The following is a 16,135-nucleotide window of genomic DNA, read 5'->3' as shown; positions in this document are numbered from 1 at the left end:
GATAAGGCAGACGCAGATCTGTTCCAGAATCACTGTTTATCATATTTAATCACATAACATTGCTATAGCTTTGTAATAGGTTTTGATGAAAGTGACATAGCTTCTCTGCTATACTAACTATTCGACCGTGATAATCTATTACCAAATGGGGGTTAGGAAAACCACACGATATATTCCGTGCATCAAAGCAGACTGGAACATTCATATCTAGTAGTATTCATGCACGCCAGCTGTTTACTGTCTTTAAAGCATCAGGTGCGTCTGTCTAATCCTCAAACAGCAGAATGCTTAAATGCTATGTTAAGCTACAAGTAGGCCTAGGTTAATGTATAACATTAGCTTGGGATGTTTTTACAGTAAGCATTGGTAGTTGTGAAAGCAGCTGCATCCCTAACATATCTTTTCTTTCTCCCTCAAGGTGCTTTGCTTAAATGTCTCAGCCCTCAGGCTCTTCCTAAGGATACCTCCACTGATGAAGATGGCCTGAAAGGTTAATCTTGTGTTTGTGTGTGTGTGTGTACTCGTATTTATGTTGGATTTTTAAATTGCTATAAAACCTGCACTTTTTATAGTTTGAACAATGCATCCTTTTTCTGCATAAGATGGCAGTGTTTTATTTTCTCACTTTGTGAGAGCTGAAAAATGTTAATGTGAGTGTGTGTGTGTGTGTTTGAGTATGTTGGATTTAGTTATTGTGCACTTTTTTACATTTATATTGGATTTTATGGTACGGTGGTGTTTTTGCAAATGTTCAAAACTAATGCACAGTATATTTATATATGCAACTGCAGTATTGCACTGTCAAAATGTTGTATTTATATAAACTGTGGGTGAACTTAAACTGTATGGCTATGCGGTGGTTCCTGTAGGCTTGGGGCCCCCAAATTCCTTGAAACGGCCCTGATCCCTACTAAACCAAATTTGTTGAGGAGATTTTTTTATGAAAGTAAGTTGCAGGAATACTATAGCTTTAGAAGCTATTTTCCTGTCCCAATTGTTTTTTTTTTTATTAAAAAAATGTCATTGTAATTGTACCCTTTAATTGCAATCATAAAATGTTTTGTTTTTGTATATTCCATTGTGTTCAAGTGCAGCGGTTCTATCCGTTCTTGTGCTGCAGCGTTCTCTTGAACAAAACAGCCTTTTTACTGAACCATGAAATCACATCAGGTTAATTCGTAATTGCATCGCGTTCATCATATCTCATTGCAAACACATTCAGACACACTTGGATGCACACACATAAACTCAGACGTACACCTTCCGTATGTGTAGGTGATGTATGTAACTTGTCAGATTAATTGTTCAAATGGATCAACTGTGCCCCTGGAATTACACCCTAAAATAGATAGGAGAATTGTTCTGTGGGAGCCATATGCCAGCCCCCCTGAGTCACACACACACACACACACACACACACTTTTCTGTGATACATTTAAATCTTGTCTTTAATGTTTTCATGCCAGTGTCTTTTAGACTCTGTGTTTGAGCCAAATCACTCCAGGTTTTTCCATGGTGTAATTATTTCTGCCCTGCCAGATAGAAACAGCAAGAAATGAATCTGGTTGAGGGTGATCTTCAGAAGCTAAAAGGTTTTAAACCATAGCAAAAAGTCAGCTTGAAGCAGATAGATGCTTTATTGATCAAATGAGAAAGTATGGCATTCATAAGACACAGAAGGTCTTCATTATACATGGTGTCAAAAGCAAATAGCATGAAATCATTCAGCGTACTGGGGTGAGCCACAGTACAGGAAGCCTTCCATAGTCACAGGCTCAGGTTGGGAACATGTACTGGTATATCTGAGGGTAGCATGTAGCTCTTGGGGGAGCTGAGGGGTGAGAGCTGGGCAGACCAGGCCCAGGAGCAGGGATATGAAGAGTCTCATGAAGTGTGACACCAAGCATGACTGAATGGATAGCTGTATATTTCCACAGCACGTTTAAAGCCCAAGGAGAAATTGAGGAGAAAGCCTATAAAATGACAAATGAAATAGAAATAGTTGCCCTCCAAACAAATTGTTTTCTCAGTTTGAATATCTCTCTGCCTCTCTCTCCCTCTTTCTCCCTCCCTCTCTCTCTCCCTCCCTCTCTCTCGCTCTCTCTTCCTCTCTCTCTCTCTCTCTCTCCCTCCCCTCTCTCTCTCTCTCTCTCTCTATCTTCCTTTCTCTCCCTCCCTCTCTCTCCCGCCCCTCTCCCTCCCTCTCTCTCTCTCTCTCTCTCTCTCTCTCCCTCCTCTCTCTCTCTCACCCAGGGTACCACCACAGCCTGCCCTCCTCCCCATACACCTCTGGCCCTGAGGGTCAGCGGCTGCATCCCTCGGGCACCTTGTCCTCCGAGTTCCTGAACCAGGGTGGCACCAGCAAGCTCCTCCTGCTCATCTGCAACACTGCGGGCTCGGGCCAGCAGGCAGTGAGGTAACATTACGCCCCACACCAGCTGCACACTGGGAGTAGTCACATCAGCACAAACCTAGGACACTCCTTCCAGAGTGATTTTAGTGAACTTTTTAAACAATACATTAACAATATAAGCTTCTTATAGCTTAGCTTCTATAATATTCTTTATCCGTGAATATAATTTCTCGTCATACTGTGGATATAGATCACTGCATTTTAGATCTACAAATATTACATTGAAAACTGTTTGAAAAGAGGGAAAATGGGCATTAACATGTAAATATCTGTCTGTACTCCAATACTCCAAGAACCAAAAGTGATGCAAAATTTATGATCATATTCTTTTTGCCTGATTCTTTGAACAAAACTGTATACTGAGAGTTACTCAGATGTTTCTCTTGTATTTTGATGATTCTGTAGATGTACAGTACAGAAGGATAATGTAAATGGACTTTTAAAAGGCAGCATTTTAAAGCAAGCAACTTCTTTGCTTTTGAGCCTCATGAAGAAAACTTAATCTGACATGAGCCAGGATAGACATGACATTATCTCAGCGGTGTCCCTCTGACTGTATAATGCATTAAGTTGTCTTGTCAAAACTTGTGGCCTAATGCACCGGGATTTTCTTAGGGAATTTTTTGTAATGTGTCTCCATTCTTTCAGTGTTCAGAAAGCCCATTCTCAGCCTGAGTGAAGCCCATAGCTAGGCTGAGTGGGGATGCACCGCTGTACTGAGATTTCAATAATTCAGATGGCGTGTCATTTGTAGAGAGGAGCCAGCGTCTGATTGGTGCTGAGGGAACAAGACTCCTCCGCAGTGGCTCTGATATCGCAGGGCTGCGGCGTCGCACCTTTTGTGCCCAAACCAAGCGGCGGGCATTCACCCGTGCCTGTCAGTCCGAGCACAACGCTGTGCCTTTTGTTTGACCCTTGGCTGAGTGGCTCGGGCAGGAGCAGGTGACGGGTATTCCCCAGGAAGCTTCCGGAATGTCAGGATGACATTTGAGTACCTGCGCAGAGCTGCCGAGGGAGCGGGGGGGTGTTTACTCTGCCTGACTGGCAGATGTCAGTAGCACTCGTCTTGGCCCAGATTTGATGGCAACGCTTCCTAGACTTGTGAAAACAGCACCTCCTGAAAGCAGCCACATTTTCAGAGGACAGTGCTATAAATGTGGTGATTGTTTCTACAGAGCAGACCTAAAATCAGCAAAATCTTCAGGATTAAAGATTGCAGCCCATTCATCTGAACATGTGAAAGCTGTCACCTTATTGTGAAATGAGAGAAATTGCAAGGAAAAAAATAAATAAATAATACACTTTAAGTGGATTATGAACCGATTTCAAAGCAGTCACTTGGTCAAAGTTGAGTTGGCGTGCAAACTTGCACTATCGTCTCAGCAAGCAGAAACTGGCCTGATATCAGCCGTCGAGGCCCTTAGGCCTTCACTTGGCTCTAATCCTCCCAGATTAGGGTTGTTTGTGGATTTCATCCACCAGCACATTCAAAGGTCAACAAGCACGGATCCGCACAAATCATATCACTGCCTACAAGCACGCAGTCTCAGATAATTACCATGGGGATCAGCATCAGTGATAATTACAGAGGCACTAATGTTTTCATTGCCCCTCTCAAAAGAGAATTTTCCCCTCCAGTACACTTGATATTATCTTCTCAGAAGAGGCTGGTGCTGTTTTATTGATTCAAGCCTCTTAGTCTGCCTCCTTCACTCTTGTGGTGAACACCCCATCCATCCCCCCTCAAAAAAAGAAAAGAAAAATCTGATGTTGATGTTGAAGTACTGTGTGACCTCAAACAGAAAGAAGTGAAGAAACTTGTCATGCATCAGATGTGTGTTGTATTTGTTAGCAAACTCTCTCCTATTCAGCTATGCCTCCATTGTAAATCTCACGGATGCACTTGAGCTAAATTGCTTCTCTCTCTCTGTCCCTCTCCCCCTCTCCCTCTCTCTTTCCTGGTACGTAGGTTTGGACCCCCCTTTCTCATGCGTGAAGAGAGGACCCTCTCTTGGGACCAGTTCCAGCAAAGCATCCTTAGCAAGCTCTACTACCTGATGCTTAATAGTGCGCAAGCACAGGTAAATAAACACCCGCCTCACCAGGCCCACCCCCACACCAACTACACAAGAGCCTCTCTTTTTATAAACAAGCATCCTTGTCATTTTATTCTCAGATCAATTATTTATTGTTATTGTGTCATGCACACACACACACACACACACACACACACACACACACACACACACACACACACACACACATGCACACACACACACACACACACACACACACACACACATACACACACACACACACACACACACATACACACACACACACACACACGCACACACACGGGCCTCGATCTGTGTGCTTTAATTGCACGCTACACTAAACTTCAATCAAGTAGCAAATGTGCATTAAATCTACATTGTTTTCATGCGACTTCCTGAAGCCACCTGGGGTTTTGTTGACACGGTTGCTTATTAGCAAGAAAGAAGCGCCTCACGCCAGGTGCAAGCAGAGCCTCTCCCAGCAGGAGTCTGTGTTTACCGTGGTGCAGTTCTGAGTCTGTGTTTACCGTGGTGCAGTTCTGAGTCTGTGTTTACCGTGGTGCAGTTCTGAGTCTGTGCGTTGGCCCCATGGCTCTCTCACAGCAGCAGCTGGTTGGAAGGGAAGAGTTCACCATGCTTGTGTTTTGCATTTGTGTGCGCTTCATGCTCAGGGTTTTTTGGCTTTGGTGTTCATGTCGACGATAGGCAATGCAGTTTTCAGGACCACTGTGGTGATGCAAGTCTAACCACAGCTGTGGTTAAATATTGAATACTCAAAATATTTTTGGAGAGTTGAAATTTTTGCACTTCAGCCAGAGCACATTGCCTCTGATTATTCAGCTTTGATGCGTCTCCAGCCACAGTAACATTGTGAAGAGTAGAGGGCATTTCAAGTTCAGTGTAATCTACAATAGAGGTGGGCTCTGCTGCAGTAGAAGTGAGGTCTTCAAATGCTAATATGCTTTCAGATGAGCCAGACGTGCCTTGAAACTGGACCTCTAGTGTTGTTAGTGTTGAGCTTTTATTGGTATTGGGTCAGGGAATTTTGTAGAAACTCTCTATGATGTTATCAGCCGAACAGTGGTGGCCATTAAAACTAAAAGCAAACTAAGCATTCCATTCAAGGATACATACTTTATGCATTTAACTGATAATGAAATGTTGCCAGATAAACTAAAGAAAGGTAAACATGCACAGAATTACAAAATGATGCACAAGAGTCTTTGGACAGTCTCACATCTGTGCAGGTACCGTACATATTTCTTTGTGGTTATTTTGTGGTCTACCTCTCTAGTTGAAAGAGTTTAGGACTCGTCTATGAAGACATATTTTATATGATTTTATCATGAATGTATTTATTTTCTTCATTTTCCCTCACAGAACCAACATAGAAACCCAAAAGTAATTTGAAAGTCCTAAAACCACTCAGTGAGGAGCCGCAACCCTCAAAGGTTCACAAGAGCCGTTATTTAAGATTAACCCACATTGAGTTATCAGGAGCACAGTGGGCTCTTAAAATTACACCAGCTATATTCCTGTCAGGCACACTACATGAGACAAGCAGCTAATGAGGAAGAGGCCAGGAGATCATAGGGCCTGTAGCCTCTGGCATCTTCATACAGTCCTGTGATTAATGTGTGAAAGTAGAAGTTATACTTCCGCTGCTACTCCTGCTACTATAACTATAATTACTATTACTATACTATAAAGTATGACCGCTAACTTGTTTCCTATAACTATAACTACTACTAGTATGACTGCTAACTTGTATCCTTTTTTCCAGTGCCATGCCTGTGTGTAGGGTTTCACGTTTTAGACTTGAGTATTTGCTCAGGAGTGTTCAGGGCATGTATCATTTTAAACTTTCAAAACCATTTCCAAACTACTGAATCAAGCTGAGGGGAGGGTTGGTGTGAAGAGGGAGATGAACTACCCTCAATCTTCTTACCCTTTTATTCTTCTCCTTCTCATCAACTTCTCAGATTTGTGAATCACAGCCATTATGTTTTGGAAGTTTTTTGCGATGTGTTTACTTGAGAAATTCAGACCAGAATGACTATAAAACCATGCCGCATAATGCCAGCCTTAGCAGACTACTTTCAAAGCTCAGTGGCCATGAAGGTGAACGTAGTCGACAGATAGATTTCTCTAAATAATCCTGAATAAATTACCTGCTGGAGACACAAGCAAGTAGAAAGAAAAGTATCTGAGTGAGATTTAAACACTGTAATATAAACAAGGCACAGTTCAGTAGTTCAGTTAATACCACCAGACACATTTAGAATTCAAATCCATTTCTCAGCATTTATACAGAAATAGAGGTTATTTTAGCAAAGGCAGAGAGCACCCCATCCAGCCTCCAACCCGGGTCTCCGCGCCACTAAACCTGCAGCCTGACCGCAATGCCAAAGAGTCAGGAACGTTGCTATGGCAGTCAGAGCGCATACTCAACCGTAGAGACAGCACTCAGTCACAGAATAGTGGGACCTTTGAATAGATGTTTCTCTTGACAAGCCAAGGCACACACACATATAGCCCCAGTAAACCCCTCAGACTAGATGATCTGTGTCTGCCTTCACCTGCACCGGCCACTGTTTACTGAGGGAGCAGACAGACTCAGGCCCGTCTCCCTGCTCCTGCAGACTCCCAGATGAGTCTGGGCCGATAAGCGCCAGCTTGTGGCCGCATCGCTCCTCCACAGCTGTTTACTGATCAGTATCTACAGCACCGCAGTTTCACGTGGGATCAGGTGAACTGCGCCTGGATCAGAGGCCCATTCTCTGGTCTTTTCTTAAGCAGTTTTTAAAAAAAAAATATCTTGTCCATTTGCTTTTACAGCGAGTAAGTCAAATCAGATAAGCCTTGTTGTTTAATTGGCTAAGCGAGCGCTGGCCTGGGTGCACTGTCAGGGTCAACTGTGGGTCTTGGCCAGGAAATAGGCAGCATGTATGCCTCCTCCTCTGTGGCTGCGTTCTCACACAAAACCGTTTTATGGGAGAGGCAATAAAAAAGTTACGATCCCATAAAAATAGCAAGATAGCAGCATGCTCCTTCATCTAGGTCAACAAGGCTGAGTTGGCCATTGGTCTAAAGGAGCTGAAACAGACAGTGGAACAAGCCTTGTGGGGCAGCGGCTTCTCTTGCAGCTCTATCTCTTCCTCCAGAGCCTCCGATGGCACAATTACCGGTATACCCCCAGACTAGCAACCATGAGTCTGTTTAGACAGAATGAGCACACCAACCCTCCGGAGACTCAGACCTACGTATACTTCAGAACTGGCAATACTTGCCCAGGCACATTATGTTGTTAATTAACAAAGCAATTCTGTTGTTTATCATAAACTGGTAGAGACACTCTTATGTGTGACCCAGGCCTCTTGTTGTCTGTCACACTGCAGTTTTGGAGGCATGGATACCAACCCCTTAATAAGCGTAAACCACCAACTGGCGCTGTTTAATTTATGCCAGGCTGGTAATGCTGATGATTGCATTCTGCACCTTGCATTGCAGGAAAATGAGTCCCTCTGTTAATGAGAATGACCTGTGTATTCAGAACAGTGATCTCCAGAACAGTGACAGTCACTGTTCAGAACCGTGATCTCCAGCTTATCGCTTGAGATGGCTGCTCATTTCAGTTGCTGTCGCTCACATAGCTTGTCTGACCACATTCATTCACAATACTGCATGTCCACTTTGAATATTTAAGTGTTTCACCATGGAATGGTTTCAACACAGAGATGTCATGGTTCTGTCGGTGGTTTTCAACACAGAGATGTCATGGTGCTGTCGGTGGTTTCATTTCTTACACCTTGCTGGTATATACTGTTGATTTGTAAGGTGTATTACTGAATGATAAATCCATTTTCACAACTATGGAGCGGTGAGTAATGTATGTGCCTTCTGTTCTGTGAGAGTGTTTCAGTGGCTTTTGACTGCAGCTGATCTCTGCTTCATGAGAGATTGAGGATGCCTGAGATTGTTCTCACATTGATTGATGCCCTCCTTCGTTAAAGGAGATCTCCCTGCCAATAATAATATTACATTTGGCTCTTATCTAGAGGAGGTTTGTTCATCATCGTTGTTCAGCAGGAGTGTTAAGGAGTGTGTCAATATAGTCCCAATGTCTCTTCACTCTTACCCTGGTGCTGCTGTGTAGTACCATATTCTTGCCAATACACAACCCTATGTTCAGTTGCACTTCCAAGGTGGTTATGTTGTGAGGTGTTGTTTAACCAGCAACAAACCAGCAACTCATTGGAAAAGCAGTAGTATAGCATTAGTCAATGTGTGTGAGGGTTTGTTTGTTGGGTGTGTTCCAAAAGCCTAATGTTGAAGAGCAGATTAACTGTGTGAATAGGTCCTGCTTGTCTGGATGGTGAAAGGGCCCCTTGTTCAGATTTGTTCAAACACAAATGTGTGTTCAGCTTTTCCAACAAAAGACTTTGCCCTTTTCATTTGCTGGTTAGCTCTTATTAACTACCTAATTTATTTCATTTTATGCTTGGCTGCGACTCTATTCTCCGGTGGCAGTATTTAAAATGAGTCCATTAGGAATGCTGGGCTCCTCCTCACTCCTCACTAATTCAAACTCTTGTCAGTCCTGGCCTTATAAATTATCATTTTATTTCCCCTTTCCAGATGTTTGTGGAGCTGGCACAAAAACAAGGCACTTAAGTGTATTTTGTATATTCCATTGGCAGACTTGTGTTTTTTGGTTGAAATGGAAATGTTCCGTATTTAAAACTAGGTTGAGTACAAGACTCCTTCCTGTTCACCTCAGGCTGACAGAAAATCCAATTGTGGGTCGGCCTCTCTCTCCTGCCTAGAGTGTAAACTCTAGAGCTCCAGGTTTAGTGTCCTTACTCAGAATGGGCCTTTCCCCCCTCTAAGCTGAGTGTGACTCTCCCCAACAGAACGGAGGTGTGATGTTCAAGATCCGTGTGGTTGGCGGATCCACGTCCTACAGCTACTTATCCCCCCAGGACAGCCGGCCGCTTTGCCACCCAGCAGTGGACAGGTGAGTCCAGCTCCACTAACACACATACCTGTCTGTGGCCACAATATGTGAAGACCACAAGGCCTGTTTGTAGCTCCTCAGGCAACGTGATGTCAAGTATGTAATGTAATTAGAAGACAAACGACTCTTGTAATAAACACTTTATCACTGCGCCCACGTAGTTCTTTTTTAAATGAAATATGTGATTTTGTAATGAAATGTGTCATGTGAATCATGAGAAATGTATTGTATTCTTTGGGGACAGAAGGAGAGAGGGCTATGAATGGCCTTATGTCTGGCTGCTGCGCCTTCTGCTTAGGAGTCACAGGGAAGGTGTCAGTTCTGCTTTTTACAAGCTGCCATTTTGTAAACCAGTGAGCCATTCCACGGTTTTTAAAGAGATTATATTATGAAATTTCCATCACCAGAATGACAAGGCCATTTATTCTTTCCTTCTGTTTTTATTTCTCTGTGGTGTTATCTGTGAGGTGTCTATTTAAAGATCTATTTTTTGTGGTTCTGTTTCACAACTCAGCTGGGCTTTGTAGATGTGTCTGGGAAACACAGGATAAAAACAGTCTACTCTCAATCAAACCACTTTCTGTATGGAAACAAGTGTGTGCCTGTGTGTGTATTTGTGTGTGTCTGTGTGTGTGTGTGTGTGTGTGTGTGTGTGTGTGTGTGTGTGTGTGTGAGAGTAAGTGTTTTATAGGTCGTTATCTGTGTTCCTTTCACTCCCATCTTGCAGCCCTGTCAGCACGTGTTTTCACGGCTGGTAAAAAGCATCTCCTTCATCCCGTTATTGAATTGTTCATTATTATTTTGTGCGGAGCGTCACAAGCCCGAATGAGCTTGTGTAATTATGTTGTTCTCAAAGCTGAGTGGACACTCTGACCTCTCTTGGCCCCACTCATTTCCATGCAGATTATACGTAATTTAGAGAGAGCAATATTAGGCCAGGGCCGGTGAGAAGAGTGACCCAGGCTCTGAATTGTATTGTGTGAGAATTACAGTACATACACAGAGGGTAATTGCTTTTCCTGGGCTGGTGTTGTGTACACTGTTCCTTCACACGTTAATAACTGCAGGCAGAAATCTCAGGTAGGAACAAGGCTGGCTCCGTAGACAGCATCTTATGGGTTCTCATGTAGGAACAAGACTGGCTCCGTAGACAGCATCTTATGGGTTCTCATGTAGGAACAAGACTGGCTCCGTAGACAGCATCTTATGGGTTCTCATGTAGGAACAAGACTGGCTCCGTAGACAGCATCTTATGGGTTCTCATGTAGGAACAAGACTGGCTCCGTAGACAGCATCTTATGGGTTCTCATGTAGGAACAAGACTGGCTCTGTAGACAGCGTCATATGGGTTCTCAGGTAGAGAACTGGAAGTGACTGGAAGTTGTAGATTTGCATCTGGACATTTAAATGGCATGTGGCATGTGTTGTTTCATTATTCATTAGTCGTTATTTAATTAGACTCAACTGGACAAAAGCACGGCAGCAGCAGTGTAAATACAACAGTTGGTTGATTCAGAGAGCTCAGCCGTAGGACATAACACGTAAAAGCTGTTTGTGATTTGGGACTTTTTTTAACTGAAAGCCTTTTATGTAAATATTATAATTTCTCTATATAATAACATTTTCATGTGGGGGATCTGGGGGTATGGGTACTTCTACACCTTTCATTACCATGGCCTATATTGAACAAGCATAAATGTTTTGACATTATATGTCAAATGTGTTGACATTTTAAAAATGCAGACCCACAACTTACTCAGGTATTAGTAATGACATGTTTCATATATCATCTATTCACCGTACACTGTATGCTTATAGTATAGTATAGTATAGTATGCATATAATAAGACTGAGGCAAATGCCCCGATTTTATTCTATTTTCCAAATTTAAGGCATTTTCAACACAGTCTATTTTTAGCCATGTTGGGCCAAGACACCGGGCAACTGATAGCCTGTCTCTGCCAGATGTGACAGATGTGTGACGAGTGTGGAGCGAACCACAGGGCAGGAGAGGGCACTCGCGTAGGCCACATCCCACACACCTGACTCCAGACCCCCTCAGTCACAGAGACGGCAGACTGGGACACTAGGGAGGGTCCAGTGAGAAGTGGGTTTGTCGCTTGGAACAGGCCCCTGTTGACGGGCAGCGGTGGAGAGTGGCCTGAGGACACTATCAAGGGATTAGTGGGCGCTGAATTAACAGCATGAATAGCTATCGATCCTCTGGCTGCTTAAAGGTGAGGATGGGGCTGGGGAAGAGCTCTCTGGGGCATCCTAAAGCAGGGCCCTTATCAGGAGAGAATGGGATTGCGTGAGTCTAAATGGGTGAGAGTGTGTGTGTGGCGGCTGGAGGGGAGAACGTGACTCTGTGGTTCTGTGCACACGGCATTATGGATGAGGATGGCCTGGGTAATAGTGTAGGTATGTGTCCTGCATTAGGAGAAGTCTCTCTTCATGCAGACACACAATGAGCAGAAATGCTAAAGGCTCAGTGATTGGCATCATGCTTTGAATCCTCACAGAAAGAATTGCAGGAGCTCCTCATCAGAGTTAGGCCTACACAGTTTCTCAAAAAGTAGCCAGTGTTTCTGTAGTTTAAACTACTGTTGCCATCATTGTGTATAAAAAGTATAGAGGAAGGCAGACGTTTTTAATAAGTATTCTGGATGTGCCAGCTGGGGCGTAATTGCTGTCAGGTTTACGTTAGGCGAAGCTTGTGTTTTCAGAAAATAATGAAAATAATTATAGCATTTTATTCACAATCCCCTATTTTGGGGGCTAATAACATTTGTCATGGTGCTTTAAAGGAATGTGCAGATAACTGCTACTCTGGAACCTTCTCATTCCACATCTCTCTATCTCTCTCTCTGTCCCTCTCTCTCTGACACACACACACACACACACACACAGTTTGACAGCATTATGTGCGGTGTGCTGGTGTGTTTGGCTGTGAGCGAGCGACAGCGGAGCAGCTGTGAGCTTGTGTGCTGGTGTAGGGGCTTGATGACTGTGCTGGGAGGGATTAGAGATATTAGCTTTTAATAAGGCTGATTAGGAATTACTGCAGGGACCATTCAAAAGCACTGATACATTCTGCTGCGATTCGGGGACATAATTACAGCCTCCCCTGCGGGGCCGACAGTAAATTAGCAGGTAAACAGACCATAACTCTCAGTGTGAGCGTCGGCAGGCCGCATGGGCACCGTCACCACCAGGGTACAGACGGAGGCATTTGTATAACTTAAGAAGCCAGCAACACATTATGTGTGAACCACTTAAGCCGCGGTTGGAATTACTATGGGATTGTGAGTTATCTTACAAACGCACAATTAGCATAACACGCTCGTAAACGCGGAGGTTTTAGCTTCTGACCTCTTCTGATGCGTGATTGCCATCGTAGTCTCTCTCTCTCTCTCTCTTTGCATAGCTGTATGGGTGGATCGGCGACAGATCTCTGAATCAAAGCGCCATCTCTCAGAGGTGTCCTCTGCTGGTTCAGCCTTTTTTGTTTTCAGTTTCATCTTTTCATTCCGGGTCAAAGAGGTAATTTCACTGAGATATTCCTGTGAGAGACATGCATAGTACCATGCAGAAGTCGAAGAATTGAACTCAACAAAGCACAGGGCAGAGTGCTACTACCTAAAATCAATGTCATGAGGATTTCACAAATTTGCATTGTAGAATAAATCCATCTATAATTTCTCTACTGTTCACTTTCAAAATACTGCTCAAGTAAATTCCTTGAAAATATCATGATCTTTTTAGAGGTCATCTACAGTCAAAAGTATTAACTTGTTAATGTAGGAATTTAGATAGGCCCCAATGCCTTCAAATTTCTTCACATAAAAAAACAGGACCAATCAGAATCTGACATATCTAATATATCAATATGAATTAATTTTGGTTGGTAAAAAGTTAGGTACATTGGTACATTTTTGATGAATTTCCCAGTCCATTCACAACATTGTCACCTGTTCTTTCTGAGATGCCTAGCATTTTGCGATTGGACATGGACATATCTTAAATACAGTGGGCTGTGTCGTTATTTTGATACTAATTGATGACGTGGCACATAAGAAGGATATTTAAGGGTATGATGTGTCTGAAGAAGAGCCAAGTGCCTGAAACATCTCTTAAGTAGCCTAAATCCTGTTTTATGGGAGCTTGTTGTGGTGTGCAGCAGATCCTTTATAATATTGCATATACTGATGCAGAACAAATGACTGGGCTGTTGGCTATAATAGAATGGTTCATTAGTGATGGTTTCAGAAAGATGTGAGGACTTCAACCAATTACTGACACCTCAAAATTGTCATTTATCCCAAGCAACATCCTAAGATTAGAGGCGATTTCCATGACCATAATCATCATTATGTGGTTGTTCCATACTACATACTCCATACTACCATACTCTGGAAGACAAATGTCCATAGGGTAGTCCCAATGGATAGCCATTCCACTGCTTATCTTTTTGAACTTGCGTGAATTTAGCTTTTTTTTCCCATGCGTCGCACACTCCCATTGTGCCACACAGTCACAGCTCGTTGTGGCACATGTAATATCTGTGGCTGTGCATCATCCTTCAGATTACGGCTCTCACGCTGAGTCATTCCTGATCATAGACTGCCATCTAGTGCCTCAACATGAACGCAGCGCTGCTTGACAAGCAGAATTCTGACGAGACGGGAATTATGATGTACAGTATCACCTGAAACACTCAGAAGTTGATGTGTTGGTTTAGTTGATGACACTTGTTGTCTGTTGACCTTTGCTACACGATGTCGTGATGAGGAAAGTGCTGACAGTGCCCCTTAAGAGCTGGGGCCGAGAGGCGCGTGCTGAAGACGTGTGGCTGGCAGCCCCAGCGATGTCTGACCCACTCTGCTCTTTCTGCAGGGCCCTGAAGCTGTGTGCGTCTGGAGGTCCAGCCCATGTGAAGCTCATCATTGAGTGGGAGCACAAGGTCAAGGAGGGGTGAGGCCAGCACAGATCTCTTAGTGTGCAACCACATAGCACTCCCCCCCCCCTAATAACACATCAACACATTTGCATTTAGTATATTCTGTGGCACACACATACACATACACACACACACACACACACACACACGCACACACTTACATGTATTTCCAGATGTTACCCCTGTATTCTGCACATCATGAAATGAAAGTCTGTGTGTGTGTGTGTGTGTGTGTGTGTGTGTGTGTGTGTGTCAGTCTGTTTGGGAACATCCAGGAGGAGGTGGTGAAGGACATGGAGAGCGTGAGGGTCCAGCAGCAGCAGCATCTCCAGCAGCACAGCTGCACGCTGGACGAGTGCTTTCAGCTCTACACCAAAGAGGAGCAGGTACACAAGTCATCCCCCCTCTCTCTCTCTCTCCTCTCTCTCTCTCTCTCTCTCTCTCTCACTGTGTCAAGTGCCCCCACCCCACAGTCCATCTCTGTTTTCAATCTTTCAATCCGTGACAGAACGACAGTATGGGACATCAGTACCCTCACAGTCAGTCTGTTATTTATCAAAACAATTTACCCAGACACCATCAAGCGTTGAGTAAGGGTCTATATATATCTGCAGCACCGACATGCTTGCCTGAAATTGAGTTTTTTTTATGTTGCTTTGCTTATTCGATATGAATGAATAGACCATTTATATTCATAATTTTTTCAGTGTGGGTGAGTATGATATATATATAATTATCATATTATAATGATCTGACCTTCACTCTATTTGGCCGTCACACAAACACACTTTCTCAAACGCAGTGCGTGACACGCTCCCATGCTGTTTATGCAGTATAGATAAAGGGGTTCTACTCATACAAGTGGATGCACTCTTCCTCTTTGATCTATCCCATAAACACGGAAATCTTCCGGAACTTCAAGGATTTTATTGTCTGTAATGTCTCATGCATATTCATATTCCCAGTGTATTCAGTGATTGTGTGTGTGTGCGTGTGTGTGTTGATTTGGGCTATAAAGTCTTCACAGATTTTCACTTCTACAATGTGTGTGTTTTCACTTCTCTATGTGTGTGTCTACCTGCAAGTCTAATGTTGTTGACAAACAAAGGGCCAAACTTTGTTCCACATTCCACATTTCCTTTATAGCAGTAGAAGTATGGTGCCCCAGAGGACCTATGCTGGATACACTTTTATTTAGATCACACAGTACATGTTTACTGTATGATGACGATAGAGGTCTGTTTGGTCCTACTTAATGTGACTCTTCAGTTCAAAAGAGCCAGCTGAATAGAAAAGCTCAAGTGGAGGAAATGGAGAAATGTGAGTGTGAGCTTCACCAAGACTCTCTGGTGCGGAGAGGAGAGAGGCACATTTTTGTCCCTGGTGAACAACAAAGTTGGAGCTGAATTCAATCCAACCTCTCCTTTGAGGCTGAAGTGTGTCTGTGTGTGTCAAAGGCTGTCAAAGTTTGTAAGTGGGTCAAATCCAGTCTAACCAACTTATAGCAAGTTGTCAGTTCAGAGAGCTAAGATACACATGCACTTCTTTCTCTCAAGATGACCTACTGTGAAACAAGCTGAGTTGCAGGGTAGCCACGAATGCTGCAGTACTCAAACAAAGAGAATAGAAAGGAATATTTAACATGATCTATTAATCAGAGAAAATGAAATGAAAACAAATTAACTCTG

General features: G+C 43.4%; 1 protein-coding gene across 1 annotated transcript in view; it reads left to right on the top strand.

The window, feature by feature from the left end:
• usp43a (ubiquitin specific peptidase 43a) overlaps positions 1 to 16,135 on the top strand; it is an 84,674-nt gene that overhangs the window by 61,310 nt on the left and 7,229 nt on the right. The window contains exons 7-11 of the mRNA XM_076294285.1: positions 2,254 to 2,416; positions 4,383 to 4,494; positions 9,384 to 9,487; positions 14,384 to 14,461; positions 14,704 to 14,833. Of these exons, the coding sequence (XP_076150400.1) occupies positions 2,254 to 2,416; positions 4,383 to 4,494; positions 9,384 to 9,487; positions 14,384 to 14,461; positions 14,704 to 14,833 (587 nt within the window). The remainder of the gene's footprint in view (positions 1 to 2,253; positions 2,417 to 4,382; positions 4,495 to 9,383; positions 9,488 to 14,383; positions 14,462 to 14,703; positions 14,834 to 16,135) is intronic.

Source organism: Alosa pseudoharengus, unplaced genomic scaffold, assembly GCF_046254945.1.
Source record: "Alosa pseudoharengus isolate Yale_2024_CS ecotype anadromous, Long Island Sound unplaced genomic scaffold, YU_APseudo_1.1 YU_APseudo_1.1_scf_1, whole genome shotgun sequence".
Lineage (NCBI taxonomy): Eukaryota > Metazoa > Chordata > Actinopteri > Clupeiformes > Clupeidae > Alosa > Alosa pseudoharengus.
This window is presented reverse-complemented; position numbering and strand designations above follow the sequence as displayed.